General features: G+C 31.5%; 3 protein-coding genes and 1 non-coding gene across 4 annotated transcripts in view; 1 reads left to right on the top strand and 3 right to left on the bottom strand.

Moving 5' to 3' along the window:
• LOC135137139 (protein timeless) overlaps positions 1-14960 on the bottom strand; it is a 32259-nt gene extending 17299 nt beyond the window's left edge. The window contains exon 1 of the mRNA XM_064066718.1: positions 14746-14960. The gene's annotated coding sequence lies outside the window, so the exon portion shown is untranslated. The remainder of the gene's footprint in view (positions 1-14745) is intronic.
• On the bottom strand, positions 13295-13486 carry LOC135137172 (U2 spliceosomal RNA). The gene has a single exon (XR_010281777.1). It is a non-coding gene; the product is annotated as a U2 spliceosomal RNA (small nuclear RNA).
• A 206-nt stretch (positions 14961-15166) lies between the features above and the next one.
• Positions 15167-16285, bottom strand: LOC135137141 (programmed cell death protein 10). Its single transcript, XM_064066721.1, has 5 exons — positions 16112-16285; positions 15888-16065; positions 15709-15841; positions 15498-15662; positions 15167-15448 (listed from the first exon to the last, which is right to left on the bottom strand). Exons 1-5 carry the CDS (start codon positions 16181-16183, stop codon positions 15364-15366), a joined length of 633 nt encoding a protein of 210 aa, XP_063922791.1. The 5' UTR covers positions 16184-16285; the 3' UTR covers positions 15167-15363.
• A 51-nt stretch (positions 16286-16336) lies between these two features.
• LOC135137140 (WD repeat-containing protein 55 homolog) lies at positions 16337-17663 on the top strand. The gene has a single exon (XM_064066720.1). The coding sequence runs from the start codon at positions 16398-16400 to the stop codon at positions 17622-17624; it is 1227 nt and encodes a 408-aa protein (XP_063922790.1). The 5' UTR covers positions 16337-16397; the 3' UTR covers positions 17625-17663.
• Positions 17664-17723: the final 60 nt, after the last annotated feature.

The following is a 17723-nucleotide window of genomic DNA, read 5'->3' as shown; positions in this document are numbered from 1 at the left end:
ATAATCTTCAGTAGGATGACATCATCTCCAAAATTTAGAATAGGAAATATTTAAATTTTATCAAATAACGTACTCCTGTACTTGTGGTTTATGAATCCGAGTTGAGTTTTAACGATGTTTATAAATTTACAATCATTTATTGCTAAAAACGCTCCGTTATAATTTTTGCGGATGAATTCAGAAGCGGTAGCAACTCGCAAAAATTGGTCGAAGGTTATTTCGAATGAGCTTCCCTCGCTTCTCAAGTGCAGCACAACAAATCCCGCTTCTTTGAAAAATTATATTAATTGTTTGATTTTGCGTTTTATTTTTTTTGATAATCTCCATAAAGTAAAAACCAGAGGCGTAAACAACACTCCCTCCGGTCCGTACAAGTACGGACAATATGAAATATATGTATATAAAGCAGATAACCAACGTGAAAAAATGTCTTTCGAAAAATCGAAACATCAGAATGTCGATAAACCGAAAAAAAAAAATGAAAAATCGAAAAATGAAAAAAACAGAAATTGTAAAATTCCCAAAATTGAAATGTTGAAAAATCGAAAGTCAAAAAATTAAAAAAATTGAAAAACCGAAAAATTGAAATATGTGTTAAACATTTGAAAAAGTGGGAAATCGAAACGTCAAAAGGTCGTAAAATTGAAAAATGTACAGTTTAAATAATCGAAAAATTGAAAACTCAAAAAATGAGAAATTGAAAAATCTAAACTTTTAAAAATTGAATTGAAAAATTGAAAAATCGCAACATGGAAAAATTCGAAATTCAAAAAACCGAGAAATCGAAAAATTAAAAAAAAACAAAAATCGAAACATGAAGGATTGAGAAAGCGAAAAGTCGAGAAGTCGAAATACCGTAAAATCAAAAAATTACATATTGAAAAAACGGACAAATTAAAAACTTAAAAAGTCGATAAATCGAAAAATTGTAACGTCAAAATCTCGATAAATCGGGAAATTTAAAAAATTGAAAAACCGTAAAATCTAAAACTGAGAAGTCAAAAAATCGAAAAGTCGAAACATCAAAAAATTGAAAAACTGAAAACTTGAAAGATTGAAAAACTGAAAAATTGAAAATCGATGAAATGAAAACTGAAAAATCGAGAAATCGAAACATCAAAAAATCGAAAAGTCGAAACATCAAAAAATTGAAAAATCGAAAACCCGAGAAGTCGAGAAATAAATCATCGAAAAGTCGAGAAATCGAGAAATGGGAATGTAAAAAAAAATCAAAAAATCGATTAATCGAGAAATCGAAAATTTGTAAACACCAAAGATCGAAAAAGTGAAAAAAAAAGGCTGAAATATCGAAAAATGAGGAATCCCAAAACTGAAACGTCAAAAAATTGAAAAATAGTGAATAATCGAAACGTCGAAAATTTGAAAAATCGGGAAATCGAAATCGAAACAGAAAAATTCAAAAATCGAAAAATTGAGAAATTGGGAAATTGAGCAACTGAAATATTGAAAAATCAAGATACTGAAAAATGACGAAAAATTAAAAACCTGAGATCGAAAAATTGAAAAAACGAGAATTGGGAAAGCAAAACATCAAGAAATCGAAAACTTCAAAAATTGTAGGCAAAAAATCGAGAAATTGAAAAATTGGGAAAGTGGGAAATTGAATAATTGAAAAACTGAGAAACCTAGTAGTTGGAAAGTGGAAAAATAAAAAAAATCGATATATCGAAAACTCGAGAAACTGAAAGGTCGAAAAATCGAAATGACGAAAACTCCTAAAGCTGAAAAATTGAGAAATCGGGAAATTGAAAAATCAAAAAATTGTAAAACCTTGAAACGGGGAATTTGAAAAATTGAAATTTCGAGAAATTGTCGAATGGAAATATTGAAAAATTAAAAAATCGAAATGTTGAAAAAGCGAAAAATCAAAAACTTGAATTATCGAAAAATCAAGAATCGGGAGGGAAATCGGGAAATCAAAAAAACGAAAAACTGAAAAATGGAAAAATTGAAAAACCGAGAAATCGGGAGATCGAAAAACCGGGAAACTGAAAAATGGAAAAATCGAAAACTTGAAAAACGGAAAAAAAGAAAAATCGGAAAATTGAGAAATCGGGAAATGGAAAAGTTGAGAAATCGAAAAACAATCGCTTATCTGAAATTGTTAAAAAAAAAACAAACAAAAACAACGTTTTACACTGAGATAAATAAATGTAGCAAACGCATTTCGGAGTTTTTAATTTTCAATAAATTGAACTTTCCAATTTTTTTAAATATTTCATTAACACTAGAGACATTTTGCAAATTTTAATCAACATTTTGTTAGTTTTCTAAAGTTTTAGCTTAAAAACTTCTCAAATATGACTTTATCTATAAGTGAATTTCTTAATTTAAAAAATTAGTATTCTTTTTTGTATATTTTTTAAATCTTACAAATCTTACAATAGAAAATAAAAATCGATGAACTGTAAATTGAAAAATCGAAAAATTGAGAAATCAAAAACTGAAAAATCGAAAACCCGGAAAGTGGAGAAATCGAGAAATGGGAATATAAAAAAAATCCAAAAGTCGCTTAATCTAGAAATCGGAAATTTAGAAACACCAAAAATCGAAAGAACAAAAAGCTGAAATATCGAAAAATCGAAGAATCCCTCCTAAAACTGAAACATCTAAAAACTGAAAAAACCGAGAAATCGAAAACTTAAATAAAAAATCCAAAAATTGAAAAATCAAAAACTCGAAAAATTGAACAATTCAAAATTCGAAAAATTGAAGAATCGAAAATTCGAAAAATTGAAGAATCGAAAATTCGAGAAATCGAAACATCAAAAAGTCGAGAAATGGAGGTATAAAAAAATCGAGGAGTTGAATCTTCAAAAAATTGAAACATCGATGAATTGCAAATTGAAAAATCGGGAAACTCAAAAGTCAACCTGAAGAATCGAAAAATTGGATTGAAAATCTGAAAAATTGAGAACCCGAAAAGTTAAGAAATCGAATCATCGGAAAGTCCAGAAATCGTGAAATGAGAATAAAAAAATACAAAAATAGATTAATCGAAAAATCTAAGAATCCTATCTAAAACTGAAACATCTAAAAACTGAAAAAATGAGAAATCGAAAAATCTAAAATTTTAAAAGTTGAATCGAAAAACTGATAAATCGCAACATGGAAAAATTTATTCAAAAAGCCGAGAAATCGAAAAATTAAAAAAAAAGAGAGAGAAATCGAAACATGACAGGATCGAGAAAGCGAAAAGTCGAGAAGTCGAAATAATGTAAAATCAAAAAATTACATATTGAAAAAACGGAAAAATTAAAACTGAGAAGTCTAACAATCGAAAAGTCGAAATATCAAAAAATTGAAAAATCAATGAAATGAAAATTGAAAAATCGAGAAATCGAAACATCAAAAAATCGAAAACTTGAAAGATTGAAAAACTGAAAAATTGAAAACCCGAGAAGTCGAGAAATAATTATCGAAAAGTCGAGAAATCGAAAATTTAGAAACATCAAAAATCGAAAAAGTGAAAAACAAAAAGCTGAAATATCGAAAAATTGAGGAATCCCAAAACTGAAACATCTAAAACTTGGAAAATTGAAGAATCGAAAATTCTCGAAGAGAAATCGAAAAATTGAAAAATCTGAAAATTGAACAATGAATAATCGAAACGTCGAAATCTCGATAATTCAAAAAATTGAAAGATCGAGGAGTCCAATCTTCAAAAAAATAAAAAATCATGAATTCAAAACATCGAGAAACTGAAAAATTGAAAAATTAAAAACCTGAAGATTAAAAAAATTGAAAAGTTCGAAAATGGAAAAATTGGATTGAAAAAATTAAAAATGAAAACCCGAGAAGTCGAGAAATCGAATAATCAGAAACTGGAGAAATCGAGAAATGGGAATATAAAAAAATCCAAAAGTCGCTTAATCGGGAAATCAAAAATTTAGAAACACCAAAAATCGAAAAATAAGAACAAAAGGGTGAAATATCGAAACAGTGAAAAATCCCAAAACTGAAAAAATTTAAATAAAAAATCCAAAAATTGAAAATCAAAAATCCAAAAAATTGAACAATTCAAAATTCGAAAAATTTAAGAATCGAAAATTCGAGTAATCGAAACATGGAAAAGTGGAAAAATCGAGAGATGGAAACATAAAAAAAATGAAAATTGAACAATTGAATAATCGAAACGTCGAAATCTTGATAAATCGAGAAATTGAAAAACTGAAAAATCGTAAAATATAAAATTGAGAAGTCAAACAATCGAAAAGTCGAAACATCAAAAAATTGAAAAATCAATGAAATGAAAATTGAAAAATCGAGAAATTGAAAACCCGAGAAGTCGAGAAATAATCATCGAAAAGTCGAGAAATCGAAAAATCGAAAATTTAGAAACACCAAAAATCGAAAAAGTGAAAAATAAAAAGCTGAAATATCGAAAAATTGAGGAATGCCAAAACTGAAACATCTAAAACTCGGAAAATTGAAGAATCGAAAATTCAAGAAGAGAAATCGAAAAATTGAAATATCTGAAAATTGAACAATGAATAATCGAAACCTCGAAATCTCGATAAATCAAAAAATCGAAAGATGGGGTAGTCCAATCTTCAAAAAAATAAAAAATCGGGAAATCGAAACATCGAGAAACTGAAAATTTGAGAAATTAAAAACCTGAAGATTCAAAAAATTTAAAAATTGGATTGAAAAATGAAAACCCGAGAAGTCGAGAAATCGAATCATCAGAAAATGGAGAAATCGAGATGGGAATATATAAAAAATCCAAAAGTCGCTTAATCGGGAAATCAAAAATTTAGAAATACCAAAAATCGAAAAATAAGAACAAAAAGGTGAAATATCGAAAAATTGAAGAATCTCAAAATTGCAAAAATCAAGAAATCGAAAATTTAAATAAAAAATGCAAAAATTGAAAATCAGAAAGCCGAAAAATAGAACAATTCAAAATTCAAAAAATTGAAGAATCGAAAATTCGAGTAATCGAAACATCGAAAAGTGGAAAAATCGAGAGATGGAAACATAAAAAAATCGAAAATTGAACAATTGAATAATCGAAACGTCGAAATCTCGATAAATTGAGAAATTGAAAACTTGAAAAACCATAAAATCTAAAACTGAGAAGTCGAAAAAATTGAAAGATCGAGAAGTCGAAACATTAAAAAATTGAAGAAAAATCGATGAAATGAAAACTGAAAAATCGAGAAATCGAAACATCAAAAAATCGAAAAATTGAAAAATCGAAAACCCGAGAAGACGAGAAATAAATCATCGAAAAGTCGAGAAATCGAGAAATGGGAATGTAAAAAAAATCAAAAAATCGATTAATCGAGAAATCGAAAATTTTTAAAGACCAAAGATCGAAAAAGTGAAAAAAAGGCTGAAATATCGAAAAATGAGGAATCCCAAAACTGAAACATCAAAAAATTGAAAAATAGTGAATAATCGAAACGTCGAAAATTTGAAAAATCGGGAAATCGAAATCGAAACAGAAAAATTCATAAATCGAAAACTCGAAAAATTGAGAAATTGGGAAATTGAGCAACTGAAATATTGAAAAATCAAGATACTGAAAAATGACGAAAATTAAAAACCTGACATCGAAACATTGAAACATCGAGAATTGGGAAATCAAAACACCAAGAAATCGAAAACTTCAAAAATTGTAGGCAAAAAGTCGAGAAATTGAAAAATTGGGAAAGTGGGAAATCGAATAATCGAAAAACTGAGAAACCTAGTAGTTGGAAAGATGAAAAATAAAAAAATCTGAAGGTCGAGAAACTGAGAGGTCGAAAAATTTTTACAGTTTAATTAATCGAAAAATTGAAAAATAAAAAAATGTGACATCGAAAAATGGAAAATTTTAAAAATTGAATCGAAAAATTGATAAATCGCAATATGGAAAAATTTGAAATTCAAAAAACCGAGAAATCGTAAAATAAAAAAAAAGAGAAATCGAAACATGACAGGATCAAGAAAGCGAAGAGTCGAGAAGTCGAAATTACGTAAAATCAAAAAATTGCATATTGAAAATACGGAAAAATTAGAAACTTAAAAAGTCGATAAATCGAAAAACTGAAACGTCAAAATCTCGATAAATCGAGAAATTGAAAAATTGAAAAACCCTAAAATCTAAAACTGAGAAGCCAAACAATCGAAAAGTCGAAACATCAAAAAATTGAAAAATCAATGAAATGAAAATTGAAAAGTCGAGAAATCGAAACATCAAAAAATCGAAAACTTGAAAGATTGAAAAACTGAAAAATTGAAAACCCGAGAAGTCGAGAAGTCGAAATTACGTAAATTCAAAAAATTGCATATTGAAAATACGGAAAAATTAGAAACTTAAAAAGTCGATAAATCGAAAAACTGAAACGTCAAAATCTCGATAAATCGAGAAATTGAAAAATTGAAAAACCCTAAAATCTAAAACTGAGAAGCTAAACAATCGAAAAGTCGAAACATCAAAAAATTGAAAAATCAATGAAATGAAAATTGAAAAGTCGAGAAATCAAAACATCAAAAAATCGAAAACTTGAAAGATTGAAAAACTGAAAAATGGAAAACCCGAGAAGTCGAGAAATAATCATCGAAAAGTCGAGAAATCGAAAAATCGAAAATTTAGAAACACCAAAAATCGAAAAAGTGAAACAAAAAGCTGAAATATCGAAAAATTGAGAAATCCCAAAACTGAAATATCTAAAACTCGGAAAATTGAAGAATCGAAAATTCGAGAAGAGAAATCGAAAAATTGAAAAAACCGAAAATTGAACAAGTGAATAACCGTTGAAATCTCGATAAATAAAAAAATTGAAAGATCGGAGAGTCCAATCTTCAATAAAATCAAAAATCGGGAAATCAAAACATCGAAACATCGAGAAACTGAAAAATCGAAAAATTGAAAAATTAAAAACCTGAAGATTCAAAAAATTGAAAAATTCGAAAATAGAAAAATTGGATTGAAAAAATGAAAAATGAAAACCCGAGAAGTCGAGAAATCGAATCATCAGAAAATGGAGAAATCGAGATGGGGATATAAAAAAAATCCAAAAGTCGCTTAATCGGGAAATCAAAAATTTAGAAATACCAAAAATCGAAAAAAAAGAACAAAAAGGTGAAATATCGAAAAATTGAAGAATCTCAAAACTGAAAAAATCGAGAAATCGAAAATTTAAATAAAAAATCCAAAAATTGAAAATCAGAAAGCCGAAAAATTGAAGAATTCAAAATTCGAAAAATTGAAGAATCGAAAATTCGAGTAATCGAAACATCGAAAAGTGGAAAAATCGAGAGATGGAAACATAAAAAATCGAAAATTGAAGAATTGAATAATCGAAACGTCGAAATCTCGATAAATCGAGAAATTGAAAAACTGAAAAATTAAAAACCTGAAGATTAAAAAAATTGAAAAATTCGAAAATAGAAAAATTGGATTGAAAAAATTAAAAATGAAAACCCGAGAAGTCGAGAAATCGAATAATCAGAAACTGGAGAAATCGAGAAATGGGAATATAAAAAAATCCAAAAGTCGCTTAATCGGGAAATTAAAAATTTAGAAACACCAAAAATCGAAAAATAGGAACAAAAAGGTGAAATATCGAAACATTGAAGAATCCCAAAACTGAAGAAATTTAAATAAAAAATCCAAAAATTGAAAATCAAAAATCCAAAAAATTGAACAATTCAAAATTCGAAAAATTTAAGAATCGAAAATTCGAGTAATCGAGACATGGAAAAGTGGAAAAATCGAGAGATGGAAACATAAAAAAAATGAAAATTGAACAATTGAATAATCGAAACGTCGAAATCTTGATAAATAGAGAAATTGAAAAACTGAAAAATCGTAAAATATAAAACTGGGAAGTCAAACAATCGAAAAGCCGAAACATCAAAAAATTGAAAAATCAGTGAAATGAAAATTGGAAAATCGAGAAATCAAAACATCAAAAAGTCGAAAACTTGAAAGATTGAAAAACTGAAAAATTGAAAACCCGAAAAGTCGAGAAATAATCATCGAAAAGTCGAGAAATCGAAAATTTAGAAACACCAAAAATCCAAAAAGTGAAAAACAAAAAGCTGAAATATCGAAAAATTGAGGAATCCCAAAACTGAAACATCTAAAACTTGGAAAATTGAAGAATCGAAAATTCGAGAAGAGAAATCGAAAAATTGAAAAATTTGAAAATTGAACAAGTGAATAATCGAAATGTCGAAATCTCGATAAGTCAAAAAATCGAAAGATCGGGGAGTCCAATATTCAAAAAAATCAAAAATCGGAAAATCAAAACATCGAAACATAGAGAAACTGAAAAATCGAAAAATTGAAAAATTAAAAACCTGAAGATTAAAAAAATTGAAAAGTTCGAAAATGGAAAAATTGGATTAAAAAAATAAAAATGAAAACCCGAGAAGTCGAGAAATCGAATAATCAGAAACTGGAGAAATCGAGAAATGGGAATATAAAAAAATCCAAAAGTCGCTTAATCGGGAAATCAAAAATTTAGAAACACCAAAAATCGAAAAATAAGAACAAAAAGGTGAAATATCGAAACATTGAAGAATCCCAAAACTGAAAAAATTTAAATAAAAAATCCAAAAATTGAAAATCAAAAATCCAAAAAATTGAACAATTCAAAATTCGAAAAATTTAAGAATCGAAAATTCGAGTAATCGAAACATGGAAAAGTGGAAAAATCGAGAGATGGAAACATAAAAACAATGAAAATTGAACAATTGAATAATCGAAACGTCGAAATCTCGATAAATCGAGAAATTGAAAAACTGAAAAATCGTAAAATATAAAACTGAGAACTCAAACAATCGAAAAGTCGAAACATCAAAAAATTGAAAAATCAATGAAATGAAAATTGAAAAATCGAGAAATCGAAACATCAAAAAATCGAAAACTTGAAAGATTGAAAAACTGAAAAATTGAAAACCCGAGAAGTCGAGAAATAATTATCGAAAAGTCGAGAAATCGAAAAATCGAAAATTTAGAAACACCAAAAATCGAAAAAGTGAAAAACAGAAAGCTGAAATATCGAAAAATTAAGGAATCCTAAAACTGAAACATCTAAAACTCGGAAAATTGAAGAATCGAAAATTCAAGAAGAGAAATCGAAAAATTGAAATATCTGAAAATTGAACAATGAATAATCGAAACGTCGAAATCTCGATAAGTCAAAAAATCGAAAGATGGGGTAGTCCAATCTTCAAAAAAATCAAAAATCGGGAAATCGAAACATCGGGAAACTGAAAAATTGAAAAATTAAAAACCTGAAGATTCAAAAAATTGAAAAATTGGGAAATAGAAAAATTGGATTGAAAAAATGAAAAATGAAAACCCGAGAAGTCGAGAAATCGAATCATCAGGAAGTGGAGAAATCGAGATGGGAATATAAAAAAAAATCCAAAAGTCGCTCAATCGGGAACTCAAAAATTTAGAAATACCAAAAATCGAAAAATAAAAACAAAAAAGTGAAATATCGAAAAATTGAAGAATCTCAAAACTGAAAAAATCAAGAAATCGAAAATTTAAATAAAAAATCCAAAAATTGAAAATCAGAAAGTCGAAAAATTGAACAATTCAAAATTTGAAAAATTGAAGAATCCAAAATTCGAGTAATCGAAACATCGAAAAGTGGAAAAATCGAGAGATGGAAATATAAAAAAATCGAAAAGTCGAACAATTGAATGATCGAAACGTCGAAAAATTGAAAAATCGAAAACTTGAAAGATTGAAAACCCGAGAAGTCGAGAAATAAATGATTGAAAATTAGAGAAATCGAGAAATGAGAATGTAAAAAAAATCAAAAAATCGATTAATTGAAAAATCGAAAACTTAGAAACACCAAAACTCGAAAAAATAAAAAACAAAAAACTGAAATATCGAAAAATTGAGGTATCCCAAAACTGAAACATCTAAAAATTGAAAAATAGTGAATAATCGAAACGTCGAAAATTTGAAAAATCGGGAAGTCGAAATCGAAATAGAAAAATTGAAAAATCGAAAAATTGAGAAATTGGGAAATTGAGCAACTGAAATATTGAAAAATCAAGATACTGAAAAATGACGAAAAATTGAAAAAACGAGAATTGGGAAAGCAAAACATCAAGAAATCGAAAACTTCAAAAATTGTAGGCAAAAAATCGAGAAATTGAAAAATTGGGAAAGTGGGAAATCGAATAATTGAAAAACTGAGAAACCTAGTAGTTGGAAAGATGAAAAATAAAAAAATCTGAAGGTCGAGAAACTGAAAGGTCGAAAAATCGAAAAATGTACAGTTTAATTAATCGAAAAATTGAAAAATAAAAAATGAGACACCGAAAAATGTAAAATTTTAAAAATTGAATCGAAAAATTGATAAATCGCAATATGGAAAAATTTTAAATTCAAAAAACCGAGAAATTGTAAAATTAAAAAAAAAAAGAGAAATCGAAACATGACAGGATCAAGAAAGCGAAAAGTCGAGAAGTCGAAATTACGTAAAATCAAAAAATTGCATATTGAAAATACGGAAAAAAAAACTTAAAAACTCGATAAATCGAAAAACTGAAACGTCAAAATCTCGATAAATCGAGAAATTGAAAAATTGAAAAACCCTAAAATCTAAAACTGAGAAGCCAAACAATCGAAAAGTCGAAACATCAAAAAATCGAAAACTTGAAAGATTGAAAAACTGAAAAATTGAAAACCCGAGAAGTCGACAAATAATCGAAAAGTCGAGAAATCGAAAAAATTGAAAGATCGAGAAGTCGAAACATTAAAAAATTGAAGAAAAATCGATGAAATGAAAATTGAAAAATCGAGAAATCTAAACATCAAAAAATCGAAAACTTGAAAGATTGAAAAATCGAAAAATCGAAAATACGAGAAGTCGAGAAATAAATCATTGAAGAAATCGAGAAATCGGAATGTAAAAAAAAATCAAAAAATCCATTAATCGAGAAATCGAAAATTCAAAAAGCTGAAATATCGAAAAATTGAGGGATCCGAAAACTGAAACATCTAAAAATTGAAAAATAGTGAATAATCGAAACGTCGAAAATTTTAAAAATCGGGAAATCGAAATCGAAAAATAGAGAAATTGGGAAATTGAGCAACTGAAATATTGAAAAATCAAGATACTGAAAAATGACGAAAAATTAAAAACCTGACATCGAAAAATTGAAAAATCGAGAAATTGAAAAATAGGGAAAGTGGGAAATCGAATAATCGAAAAACTGAGAAATTAGTAGTTGGAAAGTGGGAAAATAAAAAAATCGAACAATCTGAAGGTCGAGACGAGAAATCGAAAAATAAAAACAATCCAGATATCGAAAACTCGAGAAACTGAAAAGTCGAAAAATCGAAATGACGAAAACTCCTAAAGCTGAAAAATTGAGAAATCGGGAAATCGAAACGTCGAAAAATCGGGAAATTGAAAAACCGAGAATCGAAAAATCAAAAAATTAAAAAACCTTGAAACGGGGAAATTGAAAAATTGAAATTTCGAGGAATTGGCGAATGGAAACATTGAAAAATTAAAAAATCGGAATGTTGAAAAAGCGAAAAATCAAAAACTTGAATTATCGAAAAATCAAGAATCCGGAGGGAAATCGGGAAATCAAAAAAACGATAAACTTTAAAAATGGAAAACTTGAAAAACGGAAAAAAAGAAAAATCGGAAAATTGAGAAATCGAGAAACAATCGCTTATGTGAAATTGTTTAAAAAAATCAAAAATAACGTTTTACACTGAGATAAATAAATGTAGGAAACATATTTCGGAGTTTTCGACATAAAAAATTTTGCCTTTTTTTTTTAATTTTCAATAAATCGAACTTTCAAATTTTATTAAATATTTCATTAACACTGTCGGGAGAGACATTTTGTAAATTTTAATCAACAGTTTGATAGTTTTCTAAAGTTTTAGTTTAAAAGCTTCCCAAATATGACTTTATCCGTAAGTGGATTTCTTAGTTTAAAAAATTAGTATTCTTTTTTTGTTTATTTTTTAAATCTTGCGAATCTTACAATAGAAAATAAAAATCGATGAACTGTAAATTGAAAAATCGGGAAATCAAAACATCAAAAAATCGGGAAACTGAAAAATCGAACGTGGAGAAATCGAGAAATGGGAATATAAAAAAAATCCAAAAGTCGCTAAATCTAGAAACCGGAAATTTAGAAACACCAAAAATCGGAAGAACAAAAAGCTGAAAAATCCAGGAATCCGTCCTAAAACTGAAACATCTAAAAACTGGAAAAATCGAGAAATGAAAATTAAAATAAAAAATCCAAAAATTGAAAAATCAAAAACCCGAAAAATTGAACAATTAAAAATTCGAAAATTTGAAGAATCGAAAATTCGAGAAAGCGAAACATCGAAAAGTGGAGAAATCGAGAAATGAATGGAATTATGAAAAAATCGAAAAATTGAACAATTGAATAATCGAAACGTCGAAATCTCGATAAATCGAGAAATCAAAAAATTGAAAAACCTTTAAACTCAAAACTGAGAAGCCGAAAAATCGAAAGATCGAGGTGTCGAATCTTCAAAAAATTGAAACATCGATGAATTGTAAATTGAAAAATCGGAAAATTGGATTGAAAAACTGAAAAATTGAGAACCCGAAACGTTAAGAAATCGAATCATCGGAAAGTCCAGAAATCGTGAAATGAGAACAAAAAAAATACAGAAATCGAGTAATGGAAAAATCGAAAATTTAGAACTAAATACTGAAAAATCGAAAAATCGAAGAATCCCTCCTAAAACTGAAACATCTAAAAACTGAAAAAATCGATAAATCGAAAATTTTAAAAAATCCAAAAATTGAAAAATTAAAAATTCGAAACATTGAACAATTCAAAAATCGAAAAATTGAAGAATTGTAAAATCGGAAAATCTAAAACCGAAAAGTTGAAAGATCGAGAAGTTCAAACATCAAAAAATTGGAAAATCGATGAAGTAAGTGACAATTCGAAAAATTAAAAAATCAAAAACCCGAACACTCGAAAATTGAAAAAAACAAAAATCGAAAAATTGGAAGAAGTATTAGGTACTTCGAGGACTTTGAGAGTGTCAACTATAAACACAAAAAGTCCTCCAGAATAAAGAGAGCAGTCGTCTAAAGTGCGGGACTTTTTCAGCGGATTATCATGAATTTGCGTGATTTTCCCGTTGTTTCTAAAATTATTGCAATAAAAGTTTTTGATTTTGCGGACTTTCAATTTCAAAATTTCTAGCGAGCCCCCTCGTCTTCTCTACAATTTCGAAAATTTCTTAAAATTTTCGAAATTTTGATTTTTCAAAAACGTTTTATGCTTTAATTGAATTAGGTGGGCCGATCCCGACTGTACTGCAATGCCGGGCCAACCCGCGACGGAGGTGGAGCAAGCCCCTAAGCCCCCATCAATTTCCAAAAATCAGTTTAATATACTGGCCCCGCATGCGGGGCGTATCAGATATTAAGCTGATAAGAACAGATACTACACTTTGATCTTAGCCATAAGGCCGAGAAGCGATAACGAATGGGGGCCCCAAAATCAAAATATAGTTTTTGGGAAAAAATTGGGTCGTCGGAGGTGACCGCCAGCGCTATCTGGGGGCCACTTCAGTCAGGAGCGCGCTCGCATCGTATTGATTCGTCAAAACGCGCCTGAAAGGGGCCGCCTCCGCGATATATACGCCTTTTTAGAGTAACAAGGGGGCCGTAATGGAAGCGTGGGGGACCCATTACCATTTTTTGTGCACAAAGTGAGGTTATGTTGCTTTTTTGGTGCTCGTTTTTTCGGTCTTTTAATGGTGTTTATGTGCATGGGGTGTTGTTTTTGCAACATTTGTAGCAACATTGTATGATTTAATTGTGCGTTTTTTTCAAAATTTTGTGTAATAAAAATGATTACAGATTTTGTGATTTAGTGTACAGGAAACTGTAAGTTAAAAAAAAAACATGACAGAGGGAGCCACAATTCAGGGTCCTGTTTTTCTACATTTTTTTAGTTCTCTTGTTTATTATATATTTCATCATTGATAATTACAACGTGTTTACGTTTAATTTTTGTTTCGTGTGTCCATTTGAACGGACGGACAGAAACGGGAGACCTATTTTTTCGTACTCTAGCGGTTATGAAGCGTCGAGAAAACATGTAAGTAGCTAGTTCCGATGCAGCGATTGCAATACTTTCTTAGCTTGCGCTTGAGACGTAAAAAGGAGTCTAAATATATCGCTTTACGCTCGATTTCGAATATGCCATATAAAGCAAATTTTTCTTAAATAACATCTGATTATATAATAATGGACATCATCCGATTAAATTGGCGTGATACTAAAAAAAGCCCTGACATCCAACGCTAAACGGATTGTTACAATACGTTGAATCGTTAGACCGTTAGGTAACTGAAAATTACACCTCTCATATGCCGTAATTTTATCTAAAATAGTCAGTTTTATTTCGCCAAAATTGGATAATCGAAATCGAATATAACAAATTTTAGCAACCGCTCGTGGCAGTGCTCGTGACCCAGCTCCCAAAACAAACAAACATAAAAAATACGACAAACACCTCAGAAAAAAAGAACAAATAAAACGTAGGTAACGTAATGTGCATTATGTACTTGTGCAACGTCATTAAACCCAATCGATAGTATGCACGTGTACTCCGATAATGTTATATCGACGAGATTTAACATCGGAAATTTAACAATCTTTGTTTGTAAAAAAAAAACGAAAAAAGTGTGTATAATTTCTAATCCTGTGAAACTGCAACGCTTTTTTCACTCACCTAATAAAACAAACGGTGCGACTTTCAACAGCTTCAATGTTTATGTACACTTGAGACACCAAAATTTTTTCAAAATAAACAAAAGCGCGAATTAAGAGATGCATGACATGATGATTAGAAGACTGGAATAAACAGAAGCTGCGTCGATTTAGGGTTGAGGAACATCTGGATGCACGTGTGGGAGCAACGTGACTCTTTTTACGTTAATCAAGTGATCACTGGGAGGTTTGGAGACGGTCAGGAAACGGTTCGTAAACATGTGCACCTGCCCCGCATGTCGGGGGCGGCGCAAGCGCCGCGACGCCGACTGACGTAGGCGGAATGCCAAGGCTCTAAGAAATCGCTCCAAAGCACAAACACTGTGGGCGGAAACAATTACACAGGGTGTATCAAAAGCGTCCAGGTAAAAAATAAAGCCCTCTGTCCTAAAATATTTAATTTATATATATTTATCAATACATTTGACATATTTATCTTAAAATATACTATCTAAATTAAATAAATCTGCCATTTGCACTCTTCTCTATACTTTACAGGAGTAGTTTAGTCCAGCTGGCGCCGGCGGAATTACTCAACTCATAAAAAACCCACTCAACAATCTAATAAATAAATAACACTCTATTCACACTTTTGTTTAACCGTCGCGATGATCATGTTTGTCTGGTGGATGAGGTAGAGCGCGCTTATGAATACTGCATCAGCACTGAAAAACACCCCTTTAATCACCTTTCAATTTCAACCTTGATACTTACAGTCCTTGTTTAAAATACTCCTTCAAAGTGTTACTAAACCGCTTCGAGTACTTAACAAACTCCCGCTTGCGCTGCTCCAGCGCCTGCTTCCCGGTGCTCCCTGGAATAAACCCATTCACTTCGTTCACCGCGTCCAGCAACCTCTTAATGGCACTCGCAATTTCCCTAAAAAACACACTCAACCATCATCCCTAAACCCAAAAATACCCACTTAATCGTCTCCAAGAACGTCTTCCTGTCGTTAATCTCGTCCGGGATTCGACTCAAAATGCGCTTCAACGCCGCCGATTTCCTGTTCAGCTCCTGGAAAGCGTCTTCAGAGCGGTTCAACCGGTACTCCACAACTACAACCCACATTTAAAACAAACCTGCAAAAATTGTAGAAATTACCGTCTGTTTCGGACGCCGCCCCCTGCAGACGCAGTATGCTCTCGTTTAGGTTAACTGTGAGGTCCCCCTTGTGCAAAATCCCGATAACCAGGTCATGGGTCAGGCCCGGGTACGACGCTTCGGCCTTCGTGAGCGCCGATCTGAGGGTCTGCGACGCCGAAATGTCCTGCTTTTCGAGCTAAAAGCGGAGAATGAGGGACGTATGGGGGCTGAGTGGCACTCACCTGGGACAGAATGGGGCGTATGAGAACGGGAAGTATTAACGATGTGACGGGTGTTTCATCGCCCATTGTCATATTTCTTGGTTGGGAGGGCCGAATGCGATGAAAGGAACGCTTTTGTGGTGAGATGCACTGATAAGATAAGAGGAAAAGGTGCAAATTGGTGAGTGTTTTCGTTAACTGTCATCTGTCAAAGTGGGTATTGTAGAAAACTGTTTTTGGGGATTTTTTGTTTGTAACTGTGTTAGTGACAAGAATGACACATGTGTAATATAACCTAAAACACGAAATGAAAATGTGCCACAAAAGTAAAAACGGGGCTCAAAATGATGAAATCGAGTCCGATTCGGACGATTCTGACGTCAGCATGTCGGATTCGGACGAATCGGGAGACGACGTTGTCGAAAGTGACGCTGCAGATGAACAACCCCCGGAAGACCCTGTCGACGAAGAAGAAGAAGATGAGGTGATTAAAGCCATACGAGGTGCTTCGGAAGCCAAGCGGGACCACCCTCCGGTTATCCACTGTGAAGACTTTATCACAGATCTGTGTTTCCACCCCCATGAAGATTTACTAGCTGTTTCAAACATTGTCGGTGATGTGGTTCTTTACAAATACACCAACGATGAAAACTCCATCGTACGGACACTAGAAGTGCACACGAAAGCTTGTCGCGACATCGAGTTCAGCGAAGACGGTAAAACTCTGTTTTCGGCGTCCAAAGACAAGTCGGTCATGCTAAGCGACGTCGAAAGTGGCAAACTGGTTCGGTTTTTCGACGAAGCGCACGACGCCCCCTTGTACTGTCTTCTAGTAATCGATGAGAATTTATTCGCGACGGGGGACGACGACGGGTGTGTGAAATTGTGGGACTTGAGGCAAAATTCCCCCAGTCCGGTTTACAAAACGAAGAAAAATGAGGACTACATCAGCGATATGGTCACAAACGAGCGGAAGAATTTTTTGTTGTGTTCTAGCGGCGACGGGTCGCTTACAACCATCGATTTGAACAACAGGAAAGTTCACATGCAGTCCGAGGAATATGAGGAGGAATTAACTTGTTTGGGTCTGTTCCGGTCGGAAAGCAAACTCCTGGCGGGGTCTTCCAAAGGCAAGCTTTTTTTGTACAATTGGAACGAGTTTGGTCTGCACAGTGACCTGTTCCCGGGGACGAAATCAGCGATTAACGACTTGATTCCGATTACGGAGAATATTGTGGTGACAGCCTGTGAGGACGGGGTATTGAGGGCCACACATTTGTTTCCACATAGACACCTGGGGGTCGTCGGACAGCACGACTTGTCGGTGGAAAAAGTGGACATCTGCAACAACGGCGACTTCGTGGCGTCCAGCAGCCACAATAACGATATCAAATTTTGGAATATTAGGTACTTCGAGGACTTTGAAAAAGTGAGCCATAAACACAAAAAGCACGAAAAGAAGAAAGAGTTGCAGAACAATTTGCCGTCGTCGAAGGTGCAAAATGTGTCCGATTTTTTCAGCGGATTATCGTGAATTTGTATGATTTTCTGTAAATAAAGTTTTCAACAACAATTTCGATTTTTATTTCTAGCGAAATCAAAATTTTTGAAAATTTTCGAAATTTTGTTTTTT

Source organism: Zophobas morio, unplaced genomic scaffold, assembly GCF_036711695.1.
Source record: "Zophobas morio isolate AGI-343-1 ecotype UQ-CSIRO unplaced genomic scaffold, CSIRO_AGI_Zmor_V1 ptg000028l, whole genome shotgun sequence".
Taxonomy (NCBI): Eukaryota; Metazoa; Arthropoda; class Insecta; order Coleoptera; family Tenebrionidae; genus Zophobas; species Zophobas morio.
The sequence above is the reverse complement of the archived record's forward strand: the minus strand, read 5'-3'. Positions and strand labels throughout refer to the sequence as shown.

Coding starts and splice junctions, on each gene's coding strand:
- LOC135137141 (XM_064066721.1), bottom strand. CDS start 16,183: ATGACAATGGGCGATGAAACACCCGTCACATCGTTAATACTTCCCGTT. Junction 16,066..16,111: donor TACGCCCCATTCTGTCCCAG/GTGAGTGCCACT, acceptor CTCCGCTTTTAG/CTCGAAAAGCAGGACATTTC. Junction 15,842..15,887: donor GGCGGCGTCCGAAACAGACG/GTAATTTCTACA, acceptor TGTGGGTTGTAG/TTGTGGAGTACCGGTTGAAC.
- LOC135137140 (XM_064066720.1), top strand. CDS start 16,398: ATGAAAATGTGCCACAAAAGTAAAAACGGGGCTCAAAATGATGAAATC.